General features: G+C 40.5%; 1 protein-coding gene across 1 annotated transcript; it reads left to right on the top strand.

The window, feature by feature from the left end:
* The first annotated feature begins 545 nt into the window (after positions 1-545).
* Positions 546-24,515, top strand: TKT (transketolase). Its single transcript, XM_061362338.1, has 14 exons — positions 546-698; positions 5,915-6,032; positions 7,574-7,687; positions 8,335-8,432; positions 10,104-10,295; positions 10,972-11,090; positions 12,537-12,730; positions 13,172-13,336; positions 14,584-14,740; positions 18,516-18,646; positions 19,987-20,070; positions 20,250-20,343; positions 22,028-22,150; positions 24,213-24,515. The coding sequence occupies exons 1-14, from the start codon at positions 592-594 to the stop codon at positions 24,398-24,400; spliced, it is 1,884 nt and encodes a 627-aa protein (XP_061218322.1). The 5' UTR covers positions 546-591; the 3' UTR covers positions 24,401-24,515.
* The last annotated feature ends 131 nt before the right edge of the window (positions 24,516-24,646 follow it).

Here is a 24,646-nt window from a genome sequence, read left to right as displayed (position 1 = left end):
TGGGTACAAAGTTCCTTATAGTCAACGCTTTTACATATTCATAGGACTGAGACGAAGACGAATCCCAACTCCCGACCGCAGAAGTTCCTTGTTCCTCTTCGTTTCACAGTTCCAGGAACCTACATACTTTCCCCTGGCCTACAGGATTGTGCTTAGGCAGGCTACAATGCAAAAAGACAAAGCACGCTTTGCTAAGGCGAGCTGCTTCTCCTACTGATCACAGAGGAACAAAGTTACCGTTCAGAGGCGTTGGATGCAGACAGAAGCAGGCTGGAGCTGGAAACCCAATGCACCAACGTTATCCAGCAGCCTTCTGGACGGTGAAAAAAACCCGGCCTCGGCACCCCCGCCTCTGAGGGGCCGCCGGGCGAGGCGGGGAAATGGCGCCTGCGCGTGATCAAAGGCGGGCGCCCCGAGCGCCTCCTGGCACCGCCGGGGGGCGCCCTGGCGCAGGCGGGCGGTGGGACCGGGAGCCGCACCCTCCCGCACGTTGCCTGTGCCCGCCCCGCGCACGGCCGGTTGAGTCGCGCTGCCTGCTGCCGCCGTGCCTGCCCAGCCCTGTCTCCGCTGCCGCCCTGCTGCTTCGCCCTCATGGAGGATTACCACAAGCCCGACCAGCAGACCCTGCAGGCCCTGAAGGACACGGCCAACCGGCTCCGCATCAACTCCATCAAGGCCACCACTGCGGCCGGCTCTGGGTGAGTGAGGCGGACGGGCTGGCCCCCCAGCATAGGCCGCAGACAGACCCCGCGGCTCCCGCCACTCCGGCGAGCCGTGATCCCTCATCCCGGGGCATCCATCGAGGCGGGGCGGCGGCGGGAGGGGCTGCGCCGCGTTCCCTTAGCCCGTTACCCGCTGCCTAGGGTCACGCTGTTGGCTCCGAGAGCAGAGATCCCGTTCCTTCGCCCTGGTCCCTGTTTTATGCCCGTTTTGCAGGACACCGTTCCCCGCGGCTGCCGGGAGGATTGGGGCGGCCGCAGGATGGGACGTGCGCTGGGCGGGGAAGGGGACCCCGACGGCGGAGGGTGATGCTGCGGTGGTCACGGCCGAATCCCGCTAGAACCCCTACCCCATAACACCCGCGCTGTCCCCGGGCGTGTCGGGGCCCGGCGCGGACCGGCTGATGTGCAGGTGCTACACTAGGAAATGGAGACTGTGGGTCAGCAGCGCGGTGCTGTGCGGTGCTCCCGCGGGTAAAGGCCGGCGGGTGTTGTTGTGACTGCGGAGAGGGGCCGTGAATGGGAAGTTGGTGCAGGCTGGAAACCAAAGAATTTGTGCCCGAGGCACAAACGGTTTCTTTTTCATTCCGTGCCCGTCAGTTGGAACTAATTCTGCACAGAATTTCAAGTGAGCCCAAGTGGGATTATCTGTGAAATGCCCGTTGTCTCCAATGGGCAGTTTATTCAGGCCTCTGGACAGGATTTAGCGGAGGCTCTGATGTGTGCAGATTCCAGTTATCCTTCCTTTGATCGTGCTTTACCTATGGAAAAAAATCTCTGCAAGCAATCCGCTTTTACTCATGTAAAATTAAAGCCATTTTTTTTCTGCTTGAATAACGTATTTGAGCGCTTCCACGTGGAGTACTGGCTTTTTTTCCTCTTTCTTTAATATATCCCATCTTGATACAATTTCCTCCTTTGGACCTCTTTGAAACTGGCTGTGGCGTTAAAAAAAAAAAAAAAATTAAAAAAAAATCGAAGAAATCCTGGAATCCTTCTGATGCTGAGGTTTGTGTGGAGAAGGTGGTGTATGGTATTTTAAAGCTGCTCCTTTGGATTGCCTTACAGTGCCCACCCTGTGTCTGGCATGGGCTACCCACGTGGCCCCAAGGCTTACAGAAAGTGAACTTTACTCATTCTTTTTGCATGCAGCAAATGGAAACGCTGCTTTGGTTCTTCCTGTAGAACGCAGTGGGGACAAGGAGAAACTCTCAGCCAGCCACAGGAGCAGGTTTTTACAAAGCCGTGGCTTGTTCCAGTCTGGAAAGGGAAGTGCAGGATACCCAACAATTGCTCTTTTAATGCTTGATGTACAGGCAACGTTACACAAGCCTGTGTGAAACTGTAGGTAAGAAGAATTGTGCTAAATCTACTTAGTAGAGCTTCAGCTTCAGTGTTGATCTTCTAGAGTGTATTTTAAGCAAACCCCAGAGCTTGTATGGTATCACTTGCTTTATGTACAGATAAAATGATTTCTGTTTTGTCAGATGTGCTAGTAAAGAATAAGGATCTTGCTGCAGCCTTCTCTTTTGTGGTCCATGAAATTCAATACTAAAACCATACTCCCCATGCTGATGAAGAAACAGTAAAAGTAGTTTTACTCAAGATTTTTATTCCTGTTTCATGTATGCTACAATACTGAGCACTTCTTGCGCAAAGGCATTTCCTTAATCACTCAAGCTTATTTTAGCACTAAAGTTCTGTAGAGTCTGAAATTCTTACACAACCAGATTATGAAAGATGGATTCTGCAGGGCAGATTCTGTTGACAAGCCATATATTTTCTTAACTAGTGATATTTGGTTACTGAGATGATGTGTAGTAATGTGCCTATAAGAAAAAGACATTCAGAGTCAGTTGTGGTTGTATAAATCATGTACATTTCTAAGACAGCTTCTACATGTTATGAATGTGTTGTCCAAAACCTGAATGAGACAGTAAGATTTGTTTAAGTTGCTGGTATACACTAGGAGTGTAGAAAAATGTTTGAATGCAAGCTAAATTTTAGTGGAAGCTTACAGTTAATAAGAATTGTCATGCTTGCATTGACTCTGTTAAGGAAATTTGTGTTTGATAAAGGTGCAGTTTGTAAAAATGAAGGAAATACTTGCAATAAAAGCACTTCAAACAAAACGGGACCTGCCTGCTACTCTCAAGGAAGTAATTTCCATAAACTGACATATGTTGCAACACAGGTGGTTCCCTGGTAGATCTGACACCAGTTGTTGCAGTTTTCACTTGTTCTAACTCCTGTTAAGTTGTGGCCTTTGGGCAAGGGCTAAAAGACCAGGCAGTCTGATCCTGAAGATGCCCAAACATAGCACTTTGAGTACTTTACCAGGTGCAGTGGAAAAATTCAGTGAGCTGGAAAAAAAAGTTGTGCTTAAAAAGCCCTAGGTGGGGAAATGTTTGATTACATTGTAAAGATTGAACTTTCTTGCTTTTGGGTGTGGAAGAAGTTTTTCTTTTAGATAAGAAGTGCAGACATTTTAATCAAAACTGGTAGAGGCTTTTTGGTAGCTAGTGATACATTTCTGATACCGTGAAACAGTTCCTGGACTCCTAGAATTAGATGGTTAAATTCTCAAAAGTGGAAGTTGCAAGGGTTTCTTAAGAGGCAGTTAAGTTTCACAACACGTGGTAGGATCATTTATTGCAGGTTATTTTCTTTTTTTTGATTTTTTTTCTTTTGTCTTTCAGCACTCAGTTTTAACATTCCACTGTTCTTCTCTTTAGTTGAAATATCTAGATGGAGCTAATATGAATTGATGTAGGGTAATAAAAAAACCCCACAAAACCATGTTGGAGGAATTAGTTTACCCTTGATTTGTGCAGATCGAGGACTTTAGTGTTCCAGTTCAGTTTGCTACTAAAGGGCTGTATTTCAAAGTTGAGGCATTTCTTCAGTAGAAGCTATCTGGCAGAGAAGCGTGTTGATGGGGCCACTGCTGCAGATTTCTGGATTATTCAGCAGTTGGGAACAAAACGTGAGAGATTGTGTGACAGTAGTGGCAATGACTTGCTGTGCCTTTTTCTCCCCATGTACAAAGTAATCCATATACACTTTGCTAGGCTTAACAAGAAGTTCTCTTAACAGAACTTACTAGAAGAGTATGAGCTAAGAGAAGACCAGCAGATGTGGTTCATATGGCTGTATTTAAAGAAAATGGTGTAGTTATTTGTAAAATGATTTCTGGTATCCAATATGTAGTTAAATTTTTGCTATTTTTTGTTAGTAGAAAGTCATTTAACCTGTAGTTTTAACAAGGTTAATTATTATTATTTTATTATTTTCAGGTAATTTAATACATTTTTCTACTTTTTTTTTTTATTTCCACATGCTACCATTTTAGGTTGTTTAAAACTTTTTTTACCAAGACCAGGAGTTCATAGAAGTATGGTTAAGTATGAAGTTAATAAAATTAAAGGAATGAAAGCTTTAAACAAGCATGTAAGGCTTATTGATTAACTCAAATACATATATATTTACTAATATGTTTGAACCATGGTTTAAAGCTAATTCTTTTGGTTCTCTCTGTGTGAGTACTTACTAAGGGATGGACACTAACCGTAATTCAAATTATGCTAGTGTTTTGCATGTTTTTACTCTCTTATTACAGCACTGTTGGGGGTGGGTGGAAGGTTTGTTACTACAAGAAGATAATATTAAAGTTTTACCTTTACCTGAAAGTGTTGTCTAATCCTAACATGCATGGTAAATGTACATGCGGGAAAACAAATGTGACACTTTCATAATAAGTTTGTGCTGTTTTACAAGAAGGGTCAAATATTTTAAGAGTATCATGTTAAAGATGAAAAATAAATGTTGGTAGAAGAGAAACTGAGATGAGACTGCAAGTTATTTTCAAGGCTGGTGCAGATTTCTGCAGCCGTAACCTTTCTACTGTTCATCATTCACTGTCTACCTCAGCATCAATCACTGGTCTCAAGAATGATCCTGTTTACACCACTGAAATCTGAAAAATGCTACTTTCTGCACTCAGTAGAGGTTTTTAAAGAGACTTCTAACTCCTTATAAGTTTTATCATAATTGAAAAGCCAAGGCTAATACACTTAGGTGGTCAAGTAGTGCTGTGCCTTCAAGGTGTGTAAGAACTACAGTCATCATTATTTGAAATCTCAGTAAAGTAGATCAATAAAATCAAATGTATGCCCTCTACTATACTTCAAATTAAATATCTACCTTGTCTCAGAATAACTGTATATTTGGCACTTGGAAATAACTCTTTTCATGTAACTTTGCATTTACTTGTTGCTACTATATGGAATACTTCCTTCTGAAATGAGCCTTATGTATTTCTAAGCCAAGTTATTGTTGCAAAAGTTATCCCAGATAGTTCAATGGGAGAGACTATTCCAGATACCTACAAACGTTTGACAAACCAACTAGTTCAGCATTTCAGCCTGATATAGATGTAAATGCAGAAAATGTTGGTTCCCCTCTTAGCCAAAGACTAAGCAAACTAGTATTTTACAACGTACTTCTTTCTGGGTTTTTACTGGAGACAGCAAATTTTTGCATCCAGTTTCAGTAGAAGATGAAGTACAAGAATTGTATTATTTAATATTCTCTTTAGAAATCAGCATCCTAGTTCTGTCTGCTTTAACATGGTAAAAGAAAATGGTACTCTATGTGATACAGTTCTAAACATTCCAGAGCTTTCCTCAAAATACACTCTTGTGTTACCAGTCCCTGCCAGTGCAAGGGGGCCTGAATAAGTCATGATGCCACATTTTTAATTCCTTTACTCAGTGAGTGGCTAAAATACTGTGGAAAGCTGTCTTTGTTTCCTCTGCACCAGTGTGAATTTCTGCTGTCAGATAAATCAGTAAAGTATGATTTCAAGCACAGGGTCATACTGCTTCCTGTGCTTCACAGTCACCGATTAGTGTGGTGTTCCTTGGCATTAAGAAGAACAGAATGCTCTAAAAGATATGCCCTTGAACTGTCACCATGTGTTTTAATACCCACTTCAACTAGATAAGAGGGCTCCCTTTGTCTCAAAGTACAACTAATTGTCATTAGGGTAATGGTAGATGGGATGGGTTATCAAAAACACTCAACTGTGTATTAACGCTGAGGAGTAGGGGACTTGGTAAAGTGATATTTTAAAGATACGATCCTGAACAAACAGCAATGAGAAGTTGTAATCTTGGGTCTGTCTTGACTTGTAGCCACCCTACATCATGTTGCAGTGCAGCAGAGATTATGTCTGTGCTGTTTTTCCATACCATGAAGTACAAAGTACAAGATCCCAGAAATGCCAGCAACGACCGGTTTATTCTTTCAAAGGTAAAACAACTGTTACACTATACTATTGCTGTCTACTAGCTGTCAATCTAAATTAAATCAGGTTGTCTTCCTTGACTAAATGCTTACTTATGCTTGCATCTACTCGGAAGTCTGTTGGAAATATTTGAGAGCTTGGAATTTGTTCACTTCAGAAAGACAAGTAAAAGCTGATTAAGTTGAAGCATAACTCAAAAATATTTAAAAAGTGTCTGTATAATGTGTCTTGAGAAGTCTTAACTTCCCTGACTTCAGTTGTTCTAGTATTAAATAATAAATGTTATATGGTCTATGAAATCTAAATATTAACATCTGCTATACTTAGGCTTAACCAGTTTTCTAATGGGTAAGTTGCAGTTAGCTTTTGTGCTCTACTTGTTAAATGCAGCTGTGCTGATAATGCCTGCAGTCACGTCACAATGTGCACTGATTACTGTCAGCTTTTCAGGGAGCATTACATGAAATAGTTATGGTAGGTTAGTGAGTAGTTGGCATTCCTACTGTGCCAGTATGATATTAAAGTCAGTACTATTTCTGAAGCCAGTGTGGTTCAGAAAACAGATAAAACTACAACCTGGCCTGGCCATTAGCGTTTCTATCCTTTTTGCATTGTGCCCTTGCAAATCACAAGGACGTTTCGACCGTATGACACAAAGGCAGTTGAAGGACCTTCAGAAAACGTAACGGTGTGAAAAATGGCAGATTAAGTACTCCAGTGAAGCAGGTTCCATCTTTGAGTCAGGTTTCTCACATGGTGGCTTACAATAGTGTTGCATAGCTGATAATGTATATCTGAAATAAGTAATTAGGTAAGAAGCAAACAGCTAATGCTGAGGTGGTTAAGCAATGACAGTCGCTTCTTCATGTTTGCCTTACCTGCCTCTAATGAATAGGGGTTTCTTCCCATAGTTAAAAATGGCTTCAAACCTCTGCAGGCGTTTTTGACTTCTAACAACTCCACGAGCAGAAGATAACTACTACTTTGCAGTTGTTCAATCAGACCTGGCCACAAGGTTCCAAGTGTTTAAAGCATAAATTTTTCCTGTTGTCACTTGCTGCATATTACCTTAAATACATATGTATTGAAGAAGATGTAATGGGCTAACCCTTGCTCATCCGTTTACATTAGTTCAGTGTACAGGGAGGGGTCTGTTTTTGAAAATGATACCTAAGGAGATTGAATCAAAGGGTTTTATATGGATACCAAAACTACTTGGAACTGGAAATGCATGGCTGCCAGAGGCCTTCTTAGCCTTCCATGTTGATTTTCTTGAGGACATCCTAAATAGCCCTTGAGAGTGCTGCGTTCTTTCTGTCTTAACTGTAGTCAGCTGTCTGGGGTGCTCTAAGCAAGGGCATGGGGGACTTGAAAACAAGCGTCAGCACAAATGTTACATTGTAAAAATGAAAGTGTTTTATAACTTGTTTCTTTCCTAGTTGATGTAAGAACCTGATTCTATGGTTTGTCAGCTTTGCAGAATTTTGTCTTGATACTAGGATATTGTGAAAATTGAGCTTTGTTTAAAGTTTATGTTTTTTTCTAGGGTCATGCGGCACCAATTTTATATTCTGTTTGGGCAGAGGCTGGCTTTCTACAAGAAGCAGAATTACTGAACTTGAGGAAAATTGATTCTGTCTTAGAAGGACACCCAGTGCCAGTGAGTGCTTATAACCTTTGATATCAGATGGTGGATTTTGTAAAACAAGTAGCACATGTATCTTGCAGCAGTTCTTGGTTGCTAGCTATAGTACAGGAAAGATAAAGACTTATAGGAAGGATGGTAATATTTACGGCTTCACAACTGAATAAGTGTCTGTGTTTGAATGAGCGTGTAAAAATGACCTTTACTGTTCTAGTAAAGATCCCCGACAGTCAATATTTTCCATTTAAAACAGGTTCCTGCATGGCTTTTCTTGTCCTTTAAGAAGCTTTGAGTTATTTGGTCACCTCATTGGTCTTTCCATTCCCAACCAAAGGTTTCAATTGATTTCTTTTTATTATTATATTTTTTTATATATATACAATATCATCAATTTGTAACTGCTGCCATCCAAAACGTAGCTGAAAAATTCCTGGGCCATTGGTAGCCTTCCCTCTCAGAGAGCCTAGTCAGCTTGTGATACTGATAATCAAGGTACATGCACTGCAGGGAAAGAAGGGGAATGGCAAGATTTGGAGGCACTTATACGGTATTGTTTTGCCATCAAAAGCTGAATGTTGATGTATAGTGAACCATCTTCTAGTGCTAGAATTTAATTTCTCTATTTCTTCACTGTATGATAATTGTTGTCTTTTCATTTTCAGAGACAAACATTCACTGATGTGGCCACTGGATCCCTCGGTCAGGGTCTTGGTGCAGCATGTGGAATGGCATACACTGGCAAATTCTTTGACAGAGCCAGGTAATTCCATCATCATGTATTTCATGATTAGAGCCAGTCAATAGCCATATTTTGTGAAAAGAAACCATGTTCTTAATCAGGAAAAAATGAGACCCAAACCTTTATTCTCCATTCCCAAATCTGATCTCAAATTGAGGTTTATAATTACGGATTATTAGCCTAGATTACGAAGCCATTGCCAGTGAAACTACCAAGTATTTAAAGATAAGCAAGAATTAGTGCACCTATATGTCCCTTTTTGAACCCTGGCAGTATTGCAAGGTGATGTTCCCTAACAGAGAAGACAGTAAGATGGGGAGCAGCCTCTAACTTCTGTTAGCCATTTTGAGACTGGTATGTGTCCCCTTGGAAGGAAGATGCAGACTGGAGATGCGTTTGTTCCAAGTCAGATGACTAATAGTGGAGAGCATATACCTAGATAAGGAACTGTTATGGTCAATAATAGCAGCACTGAATCATAAAGTAGGGCTTCAAAATGCTATCAGAAAGGCATTCAGCTCCACAAATACAAAAATGACTGCTTCTACCATTTGTTTTGTGCACAAGAAAAGTAGATGTCTAAAGGCAAATCTGTATGAGGAGGAAAATAGCCTGATGTAGTTGATATATTTTATGTGACAGTTCTAGAACATTCGAGCACTGGCTGCCCAGTTAGTGTGTTCTACACTTCACTAGCTTGAAATCATTTCTGTGAAAGATGACTTGCTGATTTTAATTGAGCTTAACAGATGCTACGTGTGGAAAAAATCTAACCAGTGCTTACATGACAGAAGAAAAAGGTGGTCTTGCATGCAGTACGGGGGAGGCAGCTTATGTGGAAGGAGTTCAGATTTAGCTGAAGGCAGGTGGGATTCACATCAAAAGTCTATGATAGCTTAATGTCTAGTTAAAAAAATTTGTTAACAGCCATCGTGGTTATTGTGTTTTAAACTTCTGTATTTGACAGCTGATTTACTGCAAGTTCACTTATAAAGTTTTGTCATGCAAAAAAAGAAAGGTGGCAATAAAAAACATACATTGCCTGAGTTCCATAGAAATCAGGCGGTACTGCTGCTGCCTGAGTTTACCTAAATAAAAGTCTTCAGTGTTTGCAGAAATCATCTACAAAGTCATACCATGTTGGTTCTCTTTTTCCAGAATTCTGAATCTGGTTATGCAACATGCTTTAATTCATAGCTGAGTTCATCTGCAATTCATAGATTTCCTGAAACTAAATTCTTAGTTGTCCTTTCAGAGGGTATATGGGAGGAAAGAAGCAGCAGACAGCAATCTTTCTTGCATTGTTGGCGATCTTGCTGAGTCACAGTGACAATGCGTAATGGGCCTGTTCATTCAGGCCTTGCAAGAAAGCTTAATATTTGATTTTTCTTTTTGAGAGAAAATTTTAAAAAGGACTATAGTATTTCTCATTTTTTTCATATATAACAGCTCAAAAGTATTTCTGAATATAAGTATTTTTTCATATATAACAGCTAAGTAGCTATGTAAAATTATCTGAGGTGAATGCATTGAGCAATGGGCATTGAGTTTGGAATAGAAAAAGCAGCAAGTTCTCTCTGAATTGTTAGAGGGGTTTTGCTGTTGATTTAACTGTGCTTACATGTGAAACCTTGTTTTGGGGTGTTGGGTTTGGTTTTGGTTTTGTTTTTTTACTTTAATTTCTTCTTCTAGCTATCGAGTGTATTGTCTGCTTGGAGATGGAGAGTTGTCTGAAGGCTCTGTTTGGGAGGCAATGGCCTTTGCTGGGCTTTACAAGCTTGATAATCTGGTTGCTATATTTGATGTTAACCGTCTTGGACAAAGTGACCCTGCTCCTCTGCAGCATCATGTTGAGATTTACCAGAAACGCTGTGAAGCCTTTGGGTATGTGATGAGAAGAAGTTGGGTGTCATTTCCCGTTTGAAGCTGTATGCTTCATTTGCTTTGCAGAAATTTTTCACGTGAGCTTTCAGCTCTCAAGTATATCTTCACCAAGAAGGATGGTCTTTCGTAAGGCCTGACAGTGGCCGTCTTTATGGCTATTATTACAAAATTCTACAGCAGGAGAATTGACAGAATTTTTTGTTTAGAGGAAGAAGAAAAGGATTGCTTACTCAGATAAATTTTTTTTTAGAGGATTTTTATCATATTAAAACCAGATTTTGTAACTTTGTGTGACCAAAGGTACTGTCATAGCAGAAAGAAGGTCATGGAAACAATTACTCAACTTTCACTGTCAAGTTTTTTAATTCATTTCTAGATGTCTGATTTGCTCTTATGTTTAAAACTAGCCATTATGTCTGAAGGAATGTAGGATAACTTAGTGATCTGTAAGCTGTGAATTTTGCTAGTCCCTCTGTGACTTATTTTGCATTATAAAAGAGGGACTATGGTATTTTGTGATCTCAAATGAATGCTATTTCATGTTTCTGGCATAGTTTGGGTCTTTAAAAGACACGGCATTGGAATGATGTTAGTATTCGTTATTGTTATTGCTAACTATCAGAGAGTGTCACATGCTAAAACCCTTTAGAAACAGTTGATCTGTTTGTGTTCTTAGCTGGCATGCAATCATTGTTGATGGGCACAGTGTGGAGGAACTTTGCAAAGCCTTTGGCCAGGCCAAACATCAGCCAACAGCTATCATTGCAAAGACTTTTAAAGGCAGAGGCATATCAGGTAATAAAACATCTATTGCTTTGCATATGCATGTGTATAATAATATGAACATAGTGCTGCAATAAAGGTGCAATCATTAAATATAGAAGTTTAATGTTTCATGCATTAGAAAAAGGTTGGTATTCTATTTAAGAAGTCTTTTCTAGTATGGAAGACAGCCGGGGGCATGGAGAACATTGGACTGTATGTCTTGAAAATTGCCCTAGCACAAGAGGGCAACCTTCTTGGATTGCTCTTGATCCCTAGACTCACAGAGACTACTCTGAGAAGGCAGTAACTTTGTCCTGGAAGCTCCCTCCTCCTGGTGCTGCAGATAACGGGGACTGCTTGTTACCATCCAGGCAGTGTAAATGCATAGGAAATGAGGAGGGATGCTACATTTACAGTTTTGACAAAACTATATGAGACATGGTGCATAAGCTACCTCATACTGCAAGCTATTTCATATGATCTGATGTGTAATTCATCGAGATACAGGAGTAGTATAGAAATCAGAAATCATTTCACAGGTTAACAGCTGTTTGACTTTTGGAGTTTATGTTGCCTCTAAAATGCTTTTGTAGTCTTCATGTAGTGTGAAACTTGCCTAAATGTCATTTTCTAGGGGACAAATGTGTACCTACACATTTGAGCAACAGCATGCAGGGATTCTTTCGAACTCTTATACTTCTCAGCAGCATTAGTGCTAAGGAAAGGATTTGGGTTCTTAGAAGTGAGATATGTGCTAGCTAATGAGCACTGTATCCATAGAATGGAGTAAATGCATATTCAGCATGTCAAGAGTTGCCATGATTCTGTTCCGCTACAGCTTTTAGCAGCACTTTATGAATTTGCCTTTCTGACCAGATAAATATTAACATGAGTAAATATCTTAATTTCTTTTCATTGACTAAGCAAGGAGAATTCATTATTCTTAGCAATTTACTCAGTGAAAAGCAGCATATCAGCCAAAGAGGTAATTTTGCTGTTAGTGCTGGGTGCACAAAGATAAAAGTCATCAGAAGCTATTAAAATAAACCTGTAAAATGTCAGGTCTCGTTTGAATTAAGACAGCTGGGTTAAAATTGTTGCTTGAAATTTAGCTGAATTTAATTAGACCTCACTGTTGAAATTTTGTGTTAACTGTTAATGCTGGTTTACTGCTTGCCACGCTAATGGACCAGGTCTCTTAGGTGCCAAGTTAAAAACAATTTCAGAAGATGGTGCTGGAATTCCATCACTAGTTTGGAATATATGTAATTTTACTATTTCTCTTACGTATTTGAACATGTCTCTCTTAATGCAATTGAATACCATTGTAATTGTTTACAGTGGGAATAATAAAGCAGTTCTTCCTTGAGAGACTGTACTAGACTGTTACCCACTTCTAGCTGGGTAAAATCTGCAGCAGAAAACTTAAATAGTTTTTATATTTTCCTTATCTGTAATGTACTTTTAACTGCACAGGTGTTGAAGATAAGGAAAGCTGGCATGGGAAGCCCCTCCCAAAAAACATGGCTGAACAAGTCATTCAGGAAATAGATGACAAAATCCAAAATAAGAAGAAGCTTTCTCCAGCCCTCCCAGAAGAAGATGCACCCATAATAAATATTAGAAACATTAAGATGCCATCTCCACCAAGTTACAAAGTGGGAGAAAAGGTACTCTTCTCCTTTTTCACTGTTTGTCAGATATCTTAATGGGTGGCAGAAGGCTTTGAGTGTTATCCCTTGTCCCATTTTCAACTACCTACTTCTCTCCTATTTTGAATATTCTGATAAACACCTATTTCTGTGGTCTGACACACAGACAGTCATCTCACTGGGTATTATCTATTAAAATATAAATACTCAAATCACTCTTCTTCATTTTGTGATCATATATGCTTATCTAAAATTGAAGAAACTCTATAAGGTTAAGTGAGTTTCCATGATTGGAAACCAAGGTTTTCAACATCTCCTAGCTAGATTGGTAGGGAGTTGCTGATTTCAGCACTGATGGCTGTACTGATTGGTTTTAATTGTATGTGCATGCACTCATGGAAAAAAAAGAGCTGCTAGAAACAAAGTTATAACAGTACTGCTATATTTTTCTTTTCCTAGTGGGCTACCCGCAAAGCTTATGGCGTTGCACTTGCAAAACTGGGCCATGCTAATGATCGAGTGATTGCTTTGGATGGAGACACAAAGAACTCCACTTTCTCAGAGCTCTTTAAGAAAGAACATCCCAGTCGCTACATTGAATGCTACATTGCTGAACAGAACATGGTAATGGGTTTCTTGGGTTTATGAATTACTGATATTACACAGCAGGATCTGAGGTCATTCAGTCTGAGTTTTCAGAGTGGTATTTTAATATTTGTTCTTTGTATGTGTATTCATGGTATTTAATTCGGCTTGCTCGCTTTTTAGGGAAAAACTAGGCTATGGCAAAAGCTGACAAATGTAATGCAACAGGAGTGCTTCTGATTGATTGTTCTTTCCAAAGTCACTCCTCTTTTTATTTTTATGGTCATATTATCTGTTTCAGTACAACACAAGGAGATGGCAATATGTAAACAGTAATAATTTCCGAAGCGTGATTTGTAGAGATTTAACTGAAAAGGCTTTTCAGAGCTTGGGTCTTTTTATTTTGCAAGAAAAGGAATGTTACAGTGTGGCAGTGAGTTCCAGGCTAGACTGCCCTATAAAGGTGAGGACAGAAAAACAGTTAATAAATTTAGCCTGATGTCTTTTGTAAAAAAAAAAGGAAATAATTTGATAAGTCATCTGGTTGAGTCTTTGGTTGCCATCTGTAGGGGTTCGCCGAAGCAAATGAAATTAAAGACACAAATTCAGGCAGAAACTTGTTGTTGCCTTTAATGATTTATAACCAACCAACCATGGACTGTCTCTTGCAAACGTTATACTAGAGCAGTTTCATGAGCTCAAGTTGGACATTTTGGATCTACAACAGCTTAGAGAAAATCTGCTATAAAGAGCAGACTAGTTTCTGTGTAATATAAATGTATGGGGTAATTGTAGCAATAAACAATTTAAGGGCCTTGTTCTGATTTCCGTCTTTGCTGAAGAAGGGCCCTTTAAGTAACTACCAGTCCAAATAACACAGGTAAATCCATTCCCACTTAGTAATGATGTCTGATGGAGATAGATTTGCTATGTCCTTTGTATTGAAAGTGTAAGCCTTTGATCCAGGAAAAGATAGAAGTGGATAAGTCTTAAAACTCTGTTAATGGCTGCTTGGAGCAGATAAAGAAAAGAAGCGCTAGTAAGCATTAACAACAGCTAGCAGTTGAGGCAGGGAGCATAGGAGATGCTGGAGGATAGATACTGTGAGAATTGCCTCCTTTCCTTCTTGGAAAAGTGAACAGTTAGGAGCAGGGCTGAACAGAGATTTTTAATCTGCATTGACAACTTCTCGCTGAAGTTTTCAGTAGGAAGTCCCACAGCTCATGTCTTGGAAACAAGTGATAAATGAAGAATTCACTCTTCTTTTACAATCTGCCTCCTTCCAGGTGAGCATTGCAGTTGGTTGTGCCACTCGTGACAGAACTGTTGCTTTTGCCAGCACCTTTGCTACTTTCTTCACACGGGCATTTGACCAGATCCGCATGGCAGCCATCTCTGAGAGTAACATCAATCTCTGTGGGTCACACTGCGGCGTTTCTATTGGTAAGGGGCACTCTTGGCTTATTTATCAGCAGTTCCCATTCATTTAGTGTCAAGCAGTCAAACTGATAATGCCTTGTGGAGACAATCAGTAATATAGCTGTGATGGTATAACAATGGCACCATTTATAGAAAGAAGTCATGTTCACAATTTACTTTTATCAGACATGTTGTATTAAGAAAGGATGAGAAGGATTTCAAGCCTTTATCAGCTCATATGCCTTTTTTTTCCTCTTTTATCTGTTTGGCCTGATAAAAATAGGAATTTTCCTTCCAAGCTTTTCTACTCCACAAGTATAGAGTGATATAAAGGAATTGGATTGAAAATGAGGAGTGTAGGTTCTTTTCTATCTTTACAGCTGATGTCCTCAGTGATGAGAATAGTCATGTGCTTACTGTACCTTTGTTTCTCAGTCCCTAAGATGAGAAACTAATGAAAGTTATCCTTGCACAGAGACTCTTGTCCACCAGTCTTAAAAGCATTTTACAAAGGAGAAATATCTTTGGTTTATTATGCCTTTGATGATCACCAATTTTAAACAATTGATTAAGTTTCTCTCAGTACTTCTGACTACTGGAGCACCTGGTGTGTTGACTAAAAAAACACAAAAACCTCAAAATACGAATGAAATGGGCACTGCAAAACTGTTAGATAATTCAGGAAATTGAATTACAGGATCATATAATAGTTTGGGTTGGAAGGGAACTTTAAAGGTCATCTAGTTCAACCCCCCTACAATGGGCAGGGACATCTTCACCTAAGTCAAGTTGCTCAGAGCCCTGTCCAACCTGACCTTGAATGCCTGCAGAGATGGGGAATCCACAGCCTCTGGGCAACCTCTGCCTCACCACACGCATTGTAAAAAATTTCCTCTTGATATCTAGTCTGCAGAAGTCCACATGGATGATATCCATAGCTCTTCTGTTGTCCACTGATAGACATGGTGGCTTTCAAGTCCTCCTGTTTGTTTCCCATGCTGCACGCATTGGTTTAGCAGCATTTCAGCTGGGCTGCCAGCCATGTCACCTTCTTAGAGCATCTTAATTCCTTTGAGGTATTTCTCTGATGTTTTCCTGTTGGCTTCTATTACCCCTGGCTCCTCTCTGCAAGACTTGTTGCAGTGTAGGCAGCACTTCTTGAAGCAGCAGGCTGAGAACTTTTGCTAGCAGTACCTTCTCTGGTCTTTGGTTCCCATCCTAACTATTTGGGAAGTGTTATATCATATTGGGGTTTGATGCTGATTTGGGGGAGGGAGTTTTGGGCTTTTTAAATGAAAAGCTTAGATATCACCCAAGAAAACAGGAGCAGACTTGTATACCAAGAAGGAAAATGACAGTAGACATTGATGCTGGAAAACCCACTGGGCATTTGTAGGGGAAATTCAGGCTCTTTGCATGCTAATTTGACCTGTAATACTGGTAAAGATTTAAAGGTGCTTCATGAAAATATGTAGTTTCATCCAGAACCTCAAGCTTAGCTTGCAGTGGTACAGAGCATGCTTTAGTAGTGGAGACTGTAAGTAGAGTATATCAGATTATGGCTTGTATTTGTCATTAAGGGAGGGATTCTATTACAAGCCTCTTTTAAAACCAGTCCTCCCATCTCATCGTAGTCTAGTTTAATACGGTTTAAGTCTTTTAGTGAGCAGCAAAGGGTCTTGATGCAAAAGCCAATTAGCTTTGGTCTTTTCTTGTATTAGAAGACAAAACTCCTTCAGGTTACCTGGATTGTCTCCTAGACCTGCACTTTCAAGTTTCAGTTTTCAGCACTTGAAAAGTTCTGCTGGGAGCTGTGATTATGAAGCACAGGTTTATGAAGTTGTTTGAGTTACAAATCTGGTCCAGGCCTCAACTGTGATTTTCAAAAAACAATTTGAACACCCAGAGTTTTTCAAACAAGTTGCAAAAGAAAGGAATTTAGAGAAATCTTTTAGCAGTTAAAAATTCAATTTTAAATGGAAGGGTACGAATAAAATGTACTTCCTATTAGAACTTTGGGTCTGCATGGAATTCAGAATCCTGACAGGATCTGTGGTGAAAATTGAGGTTTTATGAATGCAGTTCCAGATAGACCTGGGCTTCTGCTGCATTGAAATTTGGCCCCATTAAATCTGTGATAAATAACTATCACAGTGACCTTCTGAACTTGTCCTAAGTTCACTCCTAAAGCAGTAGTTGCTGACAGACCAAAACATTAAAGATGTTTTCAGGGTCATAAGAGAATAATGTAAAATTGGTATTTTCCAAACTGGACATATAGGAAAGAAATCATAGTGTAAATGTGTCAAAAGTAGACATAGCAGTTGTTTAGGCAGTAAGTTTTATATTCCAGACATTTTATACTGTTCATATGAAGCACTCACGGTTTTTTATTCAGCTATAAATGTAGGCTTTGCAGATGTAACTGCAAATTGTTCTCTGCATTACTTTAAAACCATGTGAATCAGGATTTTTGTAAAGATGCACATCGTAGTGCTAGTCTGTAAATTACTGGTATGAACTGTGAATGCTGATATGGCACTGTTTTAGAAAAAGTAGGGCAAGCATGAGTGCTGTCTTTATCTTGAGTAAGATCCTGATTGAGGTACCTGTTAATTTTGTTCTTAATTCCACTTTCATGAATGGATTGTGTGGGTGCATTTTAGGAAAGGAAAATGCCCACCGAGCTCCCACTCACTCACTCAGAGTGCACACAGAGTTAGAAACTGATGTTGAGGACTTTTTTTTACTTCATGACTGAAAGCCGAGACACGCTTTTCCCTGCTTTGTGCTTACTTTATTAGTAATGTATAGTGCAGAGTTCAATGATTAATTTGTTTAACATGTTTAAAGTTCTTCAGAGTTTTGTGCTGCTCTCATGAAAATACTCTCCTCCTTCCCTGTGAACTCGTCCTTCTTGAGTAACAGGTAGTGGAGTTGGGTGCATGTGGGAAGGCTTATTGCCCTGCTTCTGCTCTGCAGGCTGTGACGTGCCTGCATTCAGAGCTCTTTGCATGGTTAGTCTGGAACAGTGCCATTCCCAAAGCACCATTACGTAAGGTCACTGGGGGGAGGTGTTGTGGTTGTTCCTTTATTAAAATCATGGCATCCAGCACATGTTCTGGCTAACAATTCTATTTGATAGATCTGCAGTGGAAGGTGCTTGAGTTGTTAAATTAGCAACATGGATGCCATATTACTCTTTGAAAGACTTTTTATGGTATTGGAAAATACATACCCTTCATTTAGTCTTGAGGCTAAGAGTTTGTGAGCAGTTGTACCAAGTTGACTCTCCATTTCTGGTGGGACACATGCAGTTCTTCCACATTTCCAGCATTTTAAATCTGGAGAAACACTACTGTCGAATACAAATTTTTGCTTGTGCAGCATCACTACATACATGTAGTATGTATCTGAATAAAGTACATTTATAATAATAAAATAAAATATAAAATCTGAAGATGCTCAGATACTTTGTGACTCTCTGTATCTGTACCTTCCTACTTTGGTTATCTTCTGTTTGTGTTGTTTTATTGTTACACTTTATTTCCCATTTTTTCTTTTTAACCTGAGTTCTCTTTCTTTCTAGTCTCTTTGTATCTTTATTTACTGTTTAGATGGTTCCGAGGTTAAGGAGAAGATGATTCTTTTCTCAAGCAGGTACACTTGCATGTCCTGTGTGTGCCTGATTTTATACTTTTTGGGGTTTTTTTTCTGGTTTACATTGAACCTCACTGCTATATTGAGTGATTGTAAAAAATGCACTTACTCTTTTGTAACCCTGGTTTAATTCTTTTAGGTGAGGATGGGCCATCTCAGATGGGATTGGAGGATCTGTGCATGTTCCGAGCTGTTCCAAATGCCACTGTGTTTTACCCTAGTGATGCCGTAGCTACTGAAAAAGCAGTGGAAATAGCTTCCAACACCAAGGTTTGCATCGCAGCCTTTTTGAGCCAGAGAACTTTGCTTCTTTTTTTTTTTTTTCTTCACTATTTTTGTTGTTTCTGGCATGTTTCTTGCATGTTTCTACCCACATAAATTCTTTCAAAGGCTCCAGCGTGGCAGTGGGATGTTTTTTTTGCATGGAAAGGCTGCAGACATTCTGTCCAGGCTAGTGCAGAATGAACATTCTGGAATGCTGTGGGCCACATTTGGGGAGATGTAAATGATTACACAGCGGTTGCAGTTTGGGTCTCAATTGTCTTCGAAATAAGCACAAGTGTAACTCTTGATGGTCTTTAGCAAACTTATAGAAAATACACTCCTAGTACAGTGTCTCTGGGGTCAAAATTGAAGCTGGATATAGAAAGATAAGTTGATTTTGAGGATTTTGATCATGTGCCAGTACAGAATAAGGTTATCTATTAGCTTAGTGAGTCTACATTTTTGGAGGTATTAAGAGCTAGTACTTTCACTGGTTGATGGTCTCTCTGGCCATCTTCTGCTCCTCTGTTGCTAGTGATGGATTGCAGTTAAATAGGACATTGGCTGAAGAAGACTAAGATTTCCCACATGGTTGTGGCAGTTTCTAATCTCTCCTAAGCTTCAGCTAATTTGGGAGAGTAATGGTCAAATGTCATAATTAGCATGGGTCGGGTTATCTCCTTGATCTTTGATACTTCTGGCTGCAGTAGGAGTTTACCTTAAGAAAGGAGCAAATAATCAGAAAATGTTTAGTCTTGATAGTACAGCTTTGAAGTGAAGGAGTGTGAGAATTTGGTGTGTAACACATGTGAGGAGTGGTTCGTGGGGAAAAAAAGAAGAGGGGAGGAGAAGATTGTAAGGTAATGTGAGGGAGCAATTAGATCTAAGCACAGGTTGGTTACTTCTTTTGGAAGAGCATCTGACTGACAGAAAGCATTTTTCCTTACTTTCAGCTGAGCATTTCTTTTGCTTCAAAGTCACTAGAGTAAAATTTGCACGTGTATGGCAAAGTTCTAAGATTGTAATTAACTTGAGTGGAATTTTCCATTTCCACAAGAGAGCAAAAGAGAAATAAAGATCTTGGAATCAGAAAGAAAATTGTAAGTTATGAGCATCTCTAAGAGGTTATTAACTGTATTGTAATGTCTGAAACAACCAGCTGTTGAAAAAGGACTAATGGGAAGTGGGGACGGAGTTACTCAGTAGAACCAGAGGTGATATAGAAGGGTGGAAACAAGACAAATAGAAAAAGTTGTTTTACTATATTTTTTTTTACAGGGTTTACAAACTAGAATGTCAACATGTTTCTGGTTTTGTAACTTATAACATGTTTACTTCGGAAACAGGGCATTTGTTTCATAAGAACCAGTCGTCCTGAAAATCCTGTCATTTACAACAACAATGAGGACTTCCATATTGGGCAGGCAAAGGTAAATATTGTCCAGATGAACAGAATCAGAAAAAAATATGCAAAGTTGCTCTTGTAAAAGCCCTTTTCCTTCTAAAGCATTCCAATGCCAAAGATTTGATCTTTTTAATGAAATCTCCAGAAATGTCAGAAATATCAGGGAGATTTACTCCTAAAATACTTGGAAATATTTTCTTGCAGGTGGTTCTGAAGAGTAAGGATGACCAGGTGACTGTGATTGGAGCAGGAGTCACTCTGCATGAGGCTCTGGCTGCAGCAGAACAGCTGAGAAAAGGTGAGCAGATCATGGGGGTTCTTTGGTTTGAGTTTCCTTTTTTATCATATAATAGAGCAAAGAAATCAGTACTATAACTTCTCACCCTTTGTATTGGTAAACATTAATTAAAATATTATAGACAGCTAATCACCTGCCACACTGATACAGAGCAGCATGGTGTATATCTACCAATCTTGCCTGGCTGAGTGGGGTTTAGTTATCTTACCAGCATTAGTAGCCATGAAAATTACCAAATTGATCAGCTCAAAGTCTTGTTAGAATTGCTAATCTGTCTGGCAGAGAATCTCTGCAGGCAGTTTCATAGGGAGTGTGTGAGAAGCAGGGGTGATTCTTCCCTGGCATGTTGTCTGGGCAGGATAAGGTACCAGAACAGTATAATGCAATCGGGCTGGGGCCAGTTAACAAAATGCAGCTTGTCAGCTGAGCCATAGCTGGTGTGTGAGCTCTTACACAGTGCTGTTGATATACAGTGCCTTTGTGTGTATGAGGATCACTGCTAACTTGGGTTTTTTGAATGAATGTATTGACTTAACTGGTGTGGCTGGCAATAATTCTGTGATAATGCTCAAATGCACTGACATCTCACAGCAAACATAAACATCCTTCAATAAAATGAGAAAGAAACCATCAAAAATCCATCTGTGACTGAGTAGCCTGTGCCTAGGAGGAGATTACCAATAGTAAGAGATAATACAGTTAATGCTGCCTGTGGCTTATGGGTAGTTCTGTATCTAAGTGAACAGATACTCTGTACAACCAAACCCATCAGGCTTAGGATATTGTGAAAGTTGTATTTTTAGAACTATTGTTATTTTCCTGCATTTACCACACTTTAATGCTCTGCTGATCTCAAAGTATGAATAACCAATGATGGAGAGAAAACCTTTTAGTGCAGAGGCAGAGTCTAATAACTTCAATATATTGGCAGAGTCTTCAGTCGCAAAACTGTCAGCATAATATAGGGCTTGTTTATGTATAACAGTTGTCTCAGTGTTCAGCCAGCCAAGACCAGAAAAAAACTCGTGTAACTTGCCATTCTTTATAAACAATCACCATTTGTACATAGCTTTAATGAGCAAGCTGGGCCTGCCTTGTGATGACAGGACAAATTGTGGGTTTGATGGCGGCATTAAGGGTGCCATGATCAGGGCTGGGGCAGTTCTAACAGGCATACCTGGTAGGTGGGCAGCTTCAATGAAGGATTTGGAATGCATACAGACTGAAGAAGCAGGGAGAAATTCTGCTTGGATTGACAGTGAAGTTAAAGGTGGAATGAAAGTCTGGGGAAAAAATTGTGATTGAGAGTTTGAATAAGAAGGAATTCCTGGTGAGTGGATTCTGCTTTTATCTGTGGCAAGGCCAGTTTGATTACTGTGCTGCTGACAGGCACTCCTGGTTACCTGGAGTCACTTATTCAAGACTTCTCTGCCTCAAGAGTCCTGTCTGCAGCATGGACAGATGCTACTGTCTCACCAGGTGCATGAAGAAGTAACACACAAATTGGGGTTGGCTGGGTTCAGTGGTAGACAAGCCATTGGTACGGATACCTGGGGTACCTGTTCATGTAGGCAGGTTTCATAATGGCCCTGAAAGATTGCAGGGGCTGCCTGAACCATTTGCATTGTCTTTGTCTTGCGTTCTCCAAATTCATGTTGCAATTCATTTTGTTCTATTTCTGCAGAGAAAATTTTTATCCGTGTGATTGATCCCTTCACTATAAAGCCCCTGGATAAGAAGACAATACTGGAAAGTGCAAGAGCGACCAAGGGCAGAATCATCACTGTTGAGGACCATTACCATGAAGGTATGCTGGGGCCAGGAGGTCACAGTCCATACAGTTATTGCCCAGGGGTTGGAACCTCACAGCTTCTAACCTGAGAGAGAAGTATAGGACCTGATGCTGTCATTTGCTTAAAGCAAAAGAGAGGTTTTATTCTTCCTTATTACTCCTAACGATTATAAGATGACACTGAGGATTGAAAGTTTCCTCAGATATAATGGGTTAATCAGGGCTCCTTTCTGATCAGCTTGTGTGTGCCCTTCCTTGTGCTTGGTCCAAGTGAAGTCTTGAGTCATTTGTGTTCACTGAAATTGTAAGCTCCTGCTGTGGTGTGGTGATTCTGCATGGAATGTTCTCAGATAGCTCTTACAGCAGCTGTAGTTGTCAGAGTTTAAGTTGTGAGAGAGACCACTGCTGTGCAGCTTTTATAAGTTTTCCCTGTATCCAAAAGGACAATTCCACGTTGCTTGAGATCAGATGATTTGGCAGTTTCCAGTCACTGTGGAATAAATTCCAGAGTGAGCCTCATAGAATTGTCCTCCATTGACCCAGCCAGCCCAGACCCTTCTGCAGATCCTTCCTACCCTCCAGAGGATCAACACTCCCACCCAGCTTAGTGGCATTTGCAGACCTATTGAGGGTGCCTTTGTTCCCTCATCCAGACCATTGATAAAGTTATTAAACAGAACTGGCCCTAGTACTGAGCCCTGGGGAGCACCACTTGTGACCAGCTGCCAACTGGAGTTAATTTGGTTAATCTGCTGCCTCTTGCTCTCTGACATGTCTTGCTGACACAGGTTTTCAAGGGCTTGCCTGTGCAAACATGTCCTGTGAAGATGAGACTGTGTGCAAAGAGCAGTGGTTGTGAATCATGTCAGGCTTGATCTTCTTGGGGGAGATGGAGAAATTAGCAGAGGGGCAGCTGTGAACTATGGCATTAGTAGGTATCTGTGATATCTACTATTAGAAATTAGTAGATATGAGAATATTATCCTAATTTAAGGCGAGCATCACTCTTGCCAGGTATGTGAAGTGAGCTGGTGTTGCCGTTAAGTGCTGGTTACACGGTACTTCCATTCCAGTGTATGGATGATAATAGCATCACTGAGCCTCATTGTTTTCTAGCTTACCTTACAACTCTGGACAAATATTTTACTGTAGATTTGCAGGATATCAAAATCATCACACCCGGAGGTGAGGAACATGCAAATTGTTGTGGCATGGCTCTCTGTGTGATGCAGCCAAGGAAGGTCAGGTGTACGCACCTCACAAGCCTGAGTGTGTTGCAGGCCCACATCAGGTTGATCTTAACAACCACATCCATGGAGGTGCCTCTGGCTGGAAGCTGTTTGACTGGTTTAAATCACACTATGTCTGGAGCTGTGAAAAGCCTGATAGACCCCAACTGAAGTGTAGGACCAAGGTATCTCTCCTACCAGGTCTCAAGAGCACATGCTCTTGACACTAGTCCTGTGCTTTCTTCTTTCCTCATACTCCTGCTTCCAGTGTCTCTCTTGTTGCCACAGTTCCCCGTTACATCATTTGTATGATTATGATTCAGTCTGTAAATCCCTGATGGTGATTCGGTGTGAACTGAGCCCTGAGCAAAGGCTGTGAATGTGTTGCATAACTCAAAAGAGGTGCCTAGCAGCATTTACAGGCATTCTGAAAAGATGAGCTCTTCAATGCCATAAAGACTGGCAGGAGTTCAGCCTTTCAGCACATGAAGTACACTTGTAAATACTCCTCCATCTAAATATATTTTAAACCTGGCCCTCTGTAGCTGATGCTGAAGTGGTGAGGGCTTCCTGACAGCTCTGTGCCCTTTGGAGGTAAGTTTCTCACTGCCAATTAGCAAGTACCTCAGAAATGGCAGGCTGCTTGTCCTCAGAATGCCTTGGAAATAGGGAATTGTCTTCATTTCACAAATGAGCAACTCAGACATATATTGTGATTGATGTTTCTCATAAGCTTTTGAATTGAGGATTTAGTTTGCATGGACCTTTGGATCAGATATACACGCAATCTGCAAGTTGCCTGTGGTAACATGCCAATACATGTCTTGTTTAACTTCTTTTTTCCACAGGTGGCATTGGAGAAGCAGTGTGTGCTGTAGTGGTGGGTGAGCCTGGGATCACAGTCAATTGCTTGGCTGTATCTCATGTACCACGCAGTGGGAAGTCAGCTGAGCTCCTGAAGATGTTTGGCATTGATAAAGATGCCATTGTGCAAGCTGTTAAGGTGGCAGTGTCCAAATCGAGAAACGCGGAGTAGTTCGAAGCATCTTGCGCAATTACGGAAGAACAGTGTTCAGAGAAGTACTGTAAGTTTAAGGCAGGCAAAGGTGCTTTATGTAGAGAGTTCTAATAAAAATACCAGCTGAAAAAACCTTCTGGGTTTTAATCTCTTTGTTTGCCTGTGGAGTTTTGTGTAGTTGGGGTAACAGTCACTGGAAAAGCTCATGGGCAGCAGCCCTTTGCCTGCCTGCTATGAGCGTTTTCTGCTTTGCAACTATCCTTC

Source organism: Neopsephotus bourkii, unplaced genomic scaffold (assembly GCF_033783945.1).
Source record: "Neopsephotus bourkii isolate Nb327-2 ecotype Australia unplaced genomic scaffold, CSIRO-AGI_Nbou_v1 NB_1120, whole genome shotgun sequence".
Taxonomy (NCBI): Eukaryota; Metazoa; Chordata; class Aves; order Psittaciformes; family Psittacidae; genus Neopsephotus; species Neopsephotus bourkii.
The sequence above is the reverse complement of the archived record's forward strand: the minus strand, read 5'-3'. Positions and strand labels throughout refer to the sequence as shown.

Coding starts and splice junctions, on each gene's coding strand:
- TKT (XM_061362338.1), top strand. CDS start 592: ATGGAGGATTACCACAAGCCCGACCAGCAGACCCTGCAGGCCCTGAAG. Junction 7,688..8,334: donor TAGAAGGACACCCAGTGCCA/GTGAGTGCTTAT, acceptor TTTCATTTTCAG/AGACAAACATTCACTGATGT. Junction 20,344..22,027: donor AGCAGAACAGCTGAGAAAAG/GTGAGCAGATCA, acceptor CTATTTCTGCAG/AGAAAATTTTTATCCGTGTG.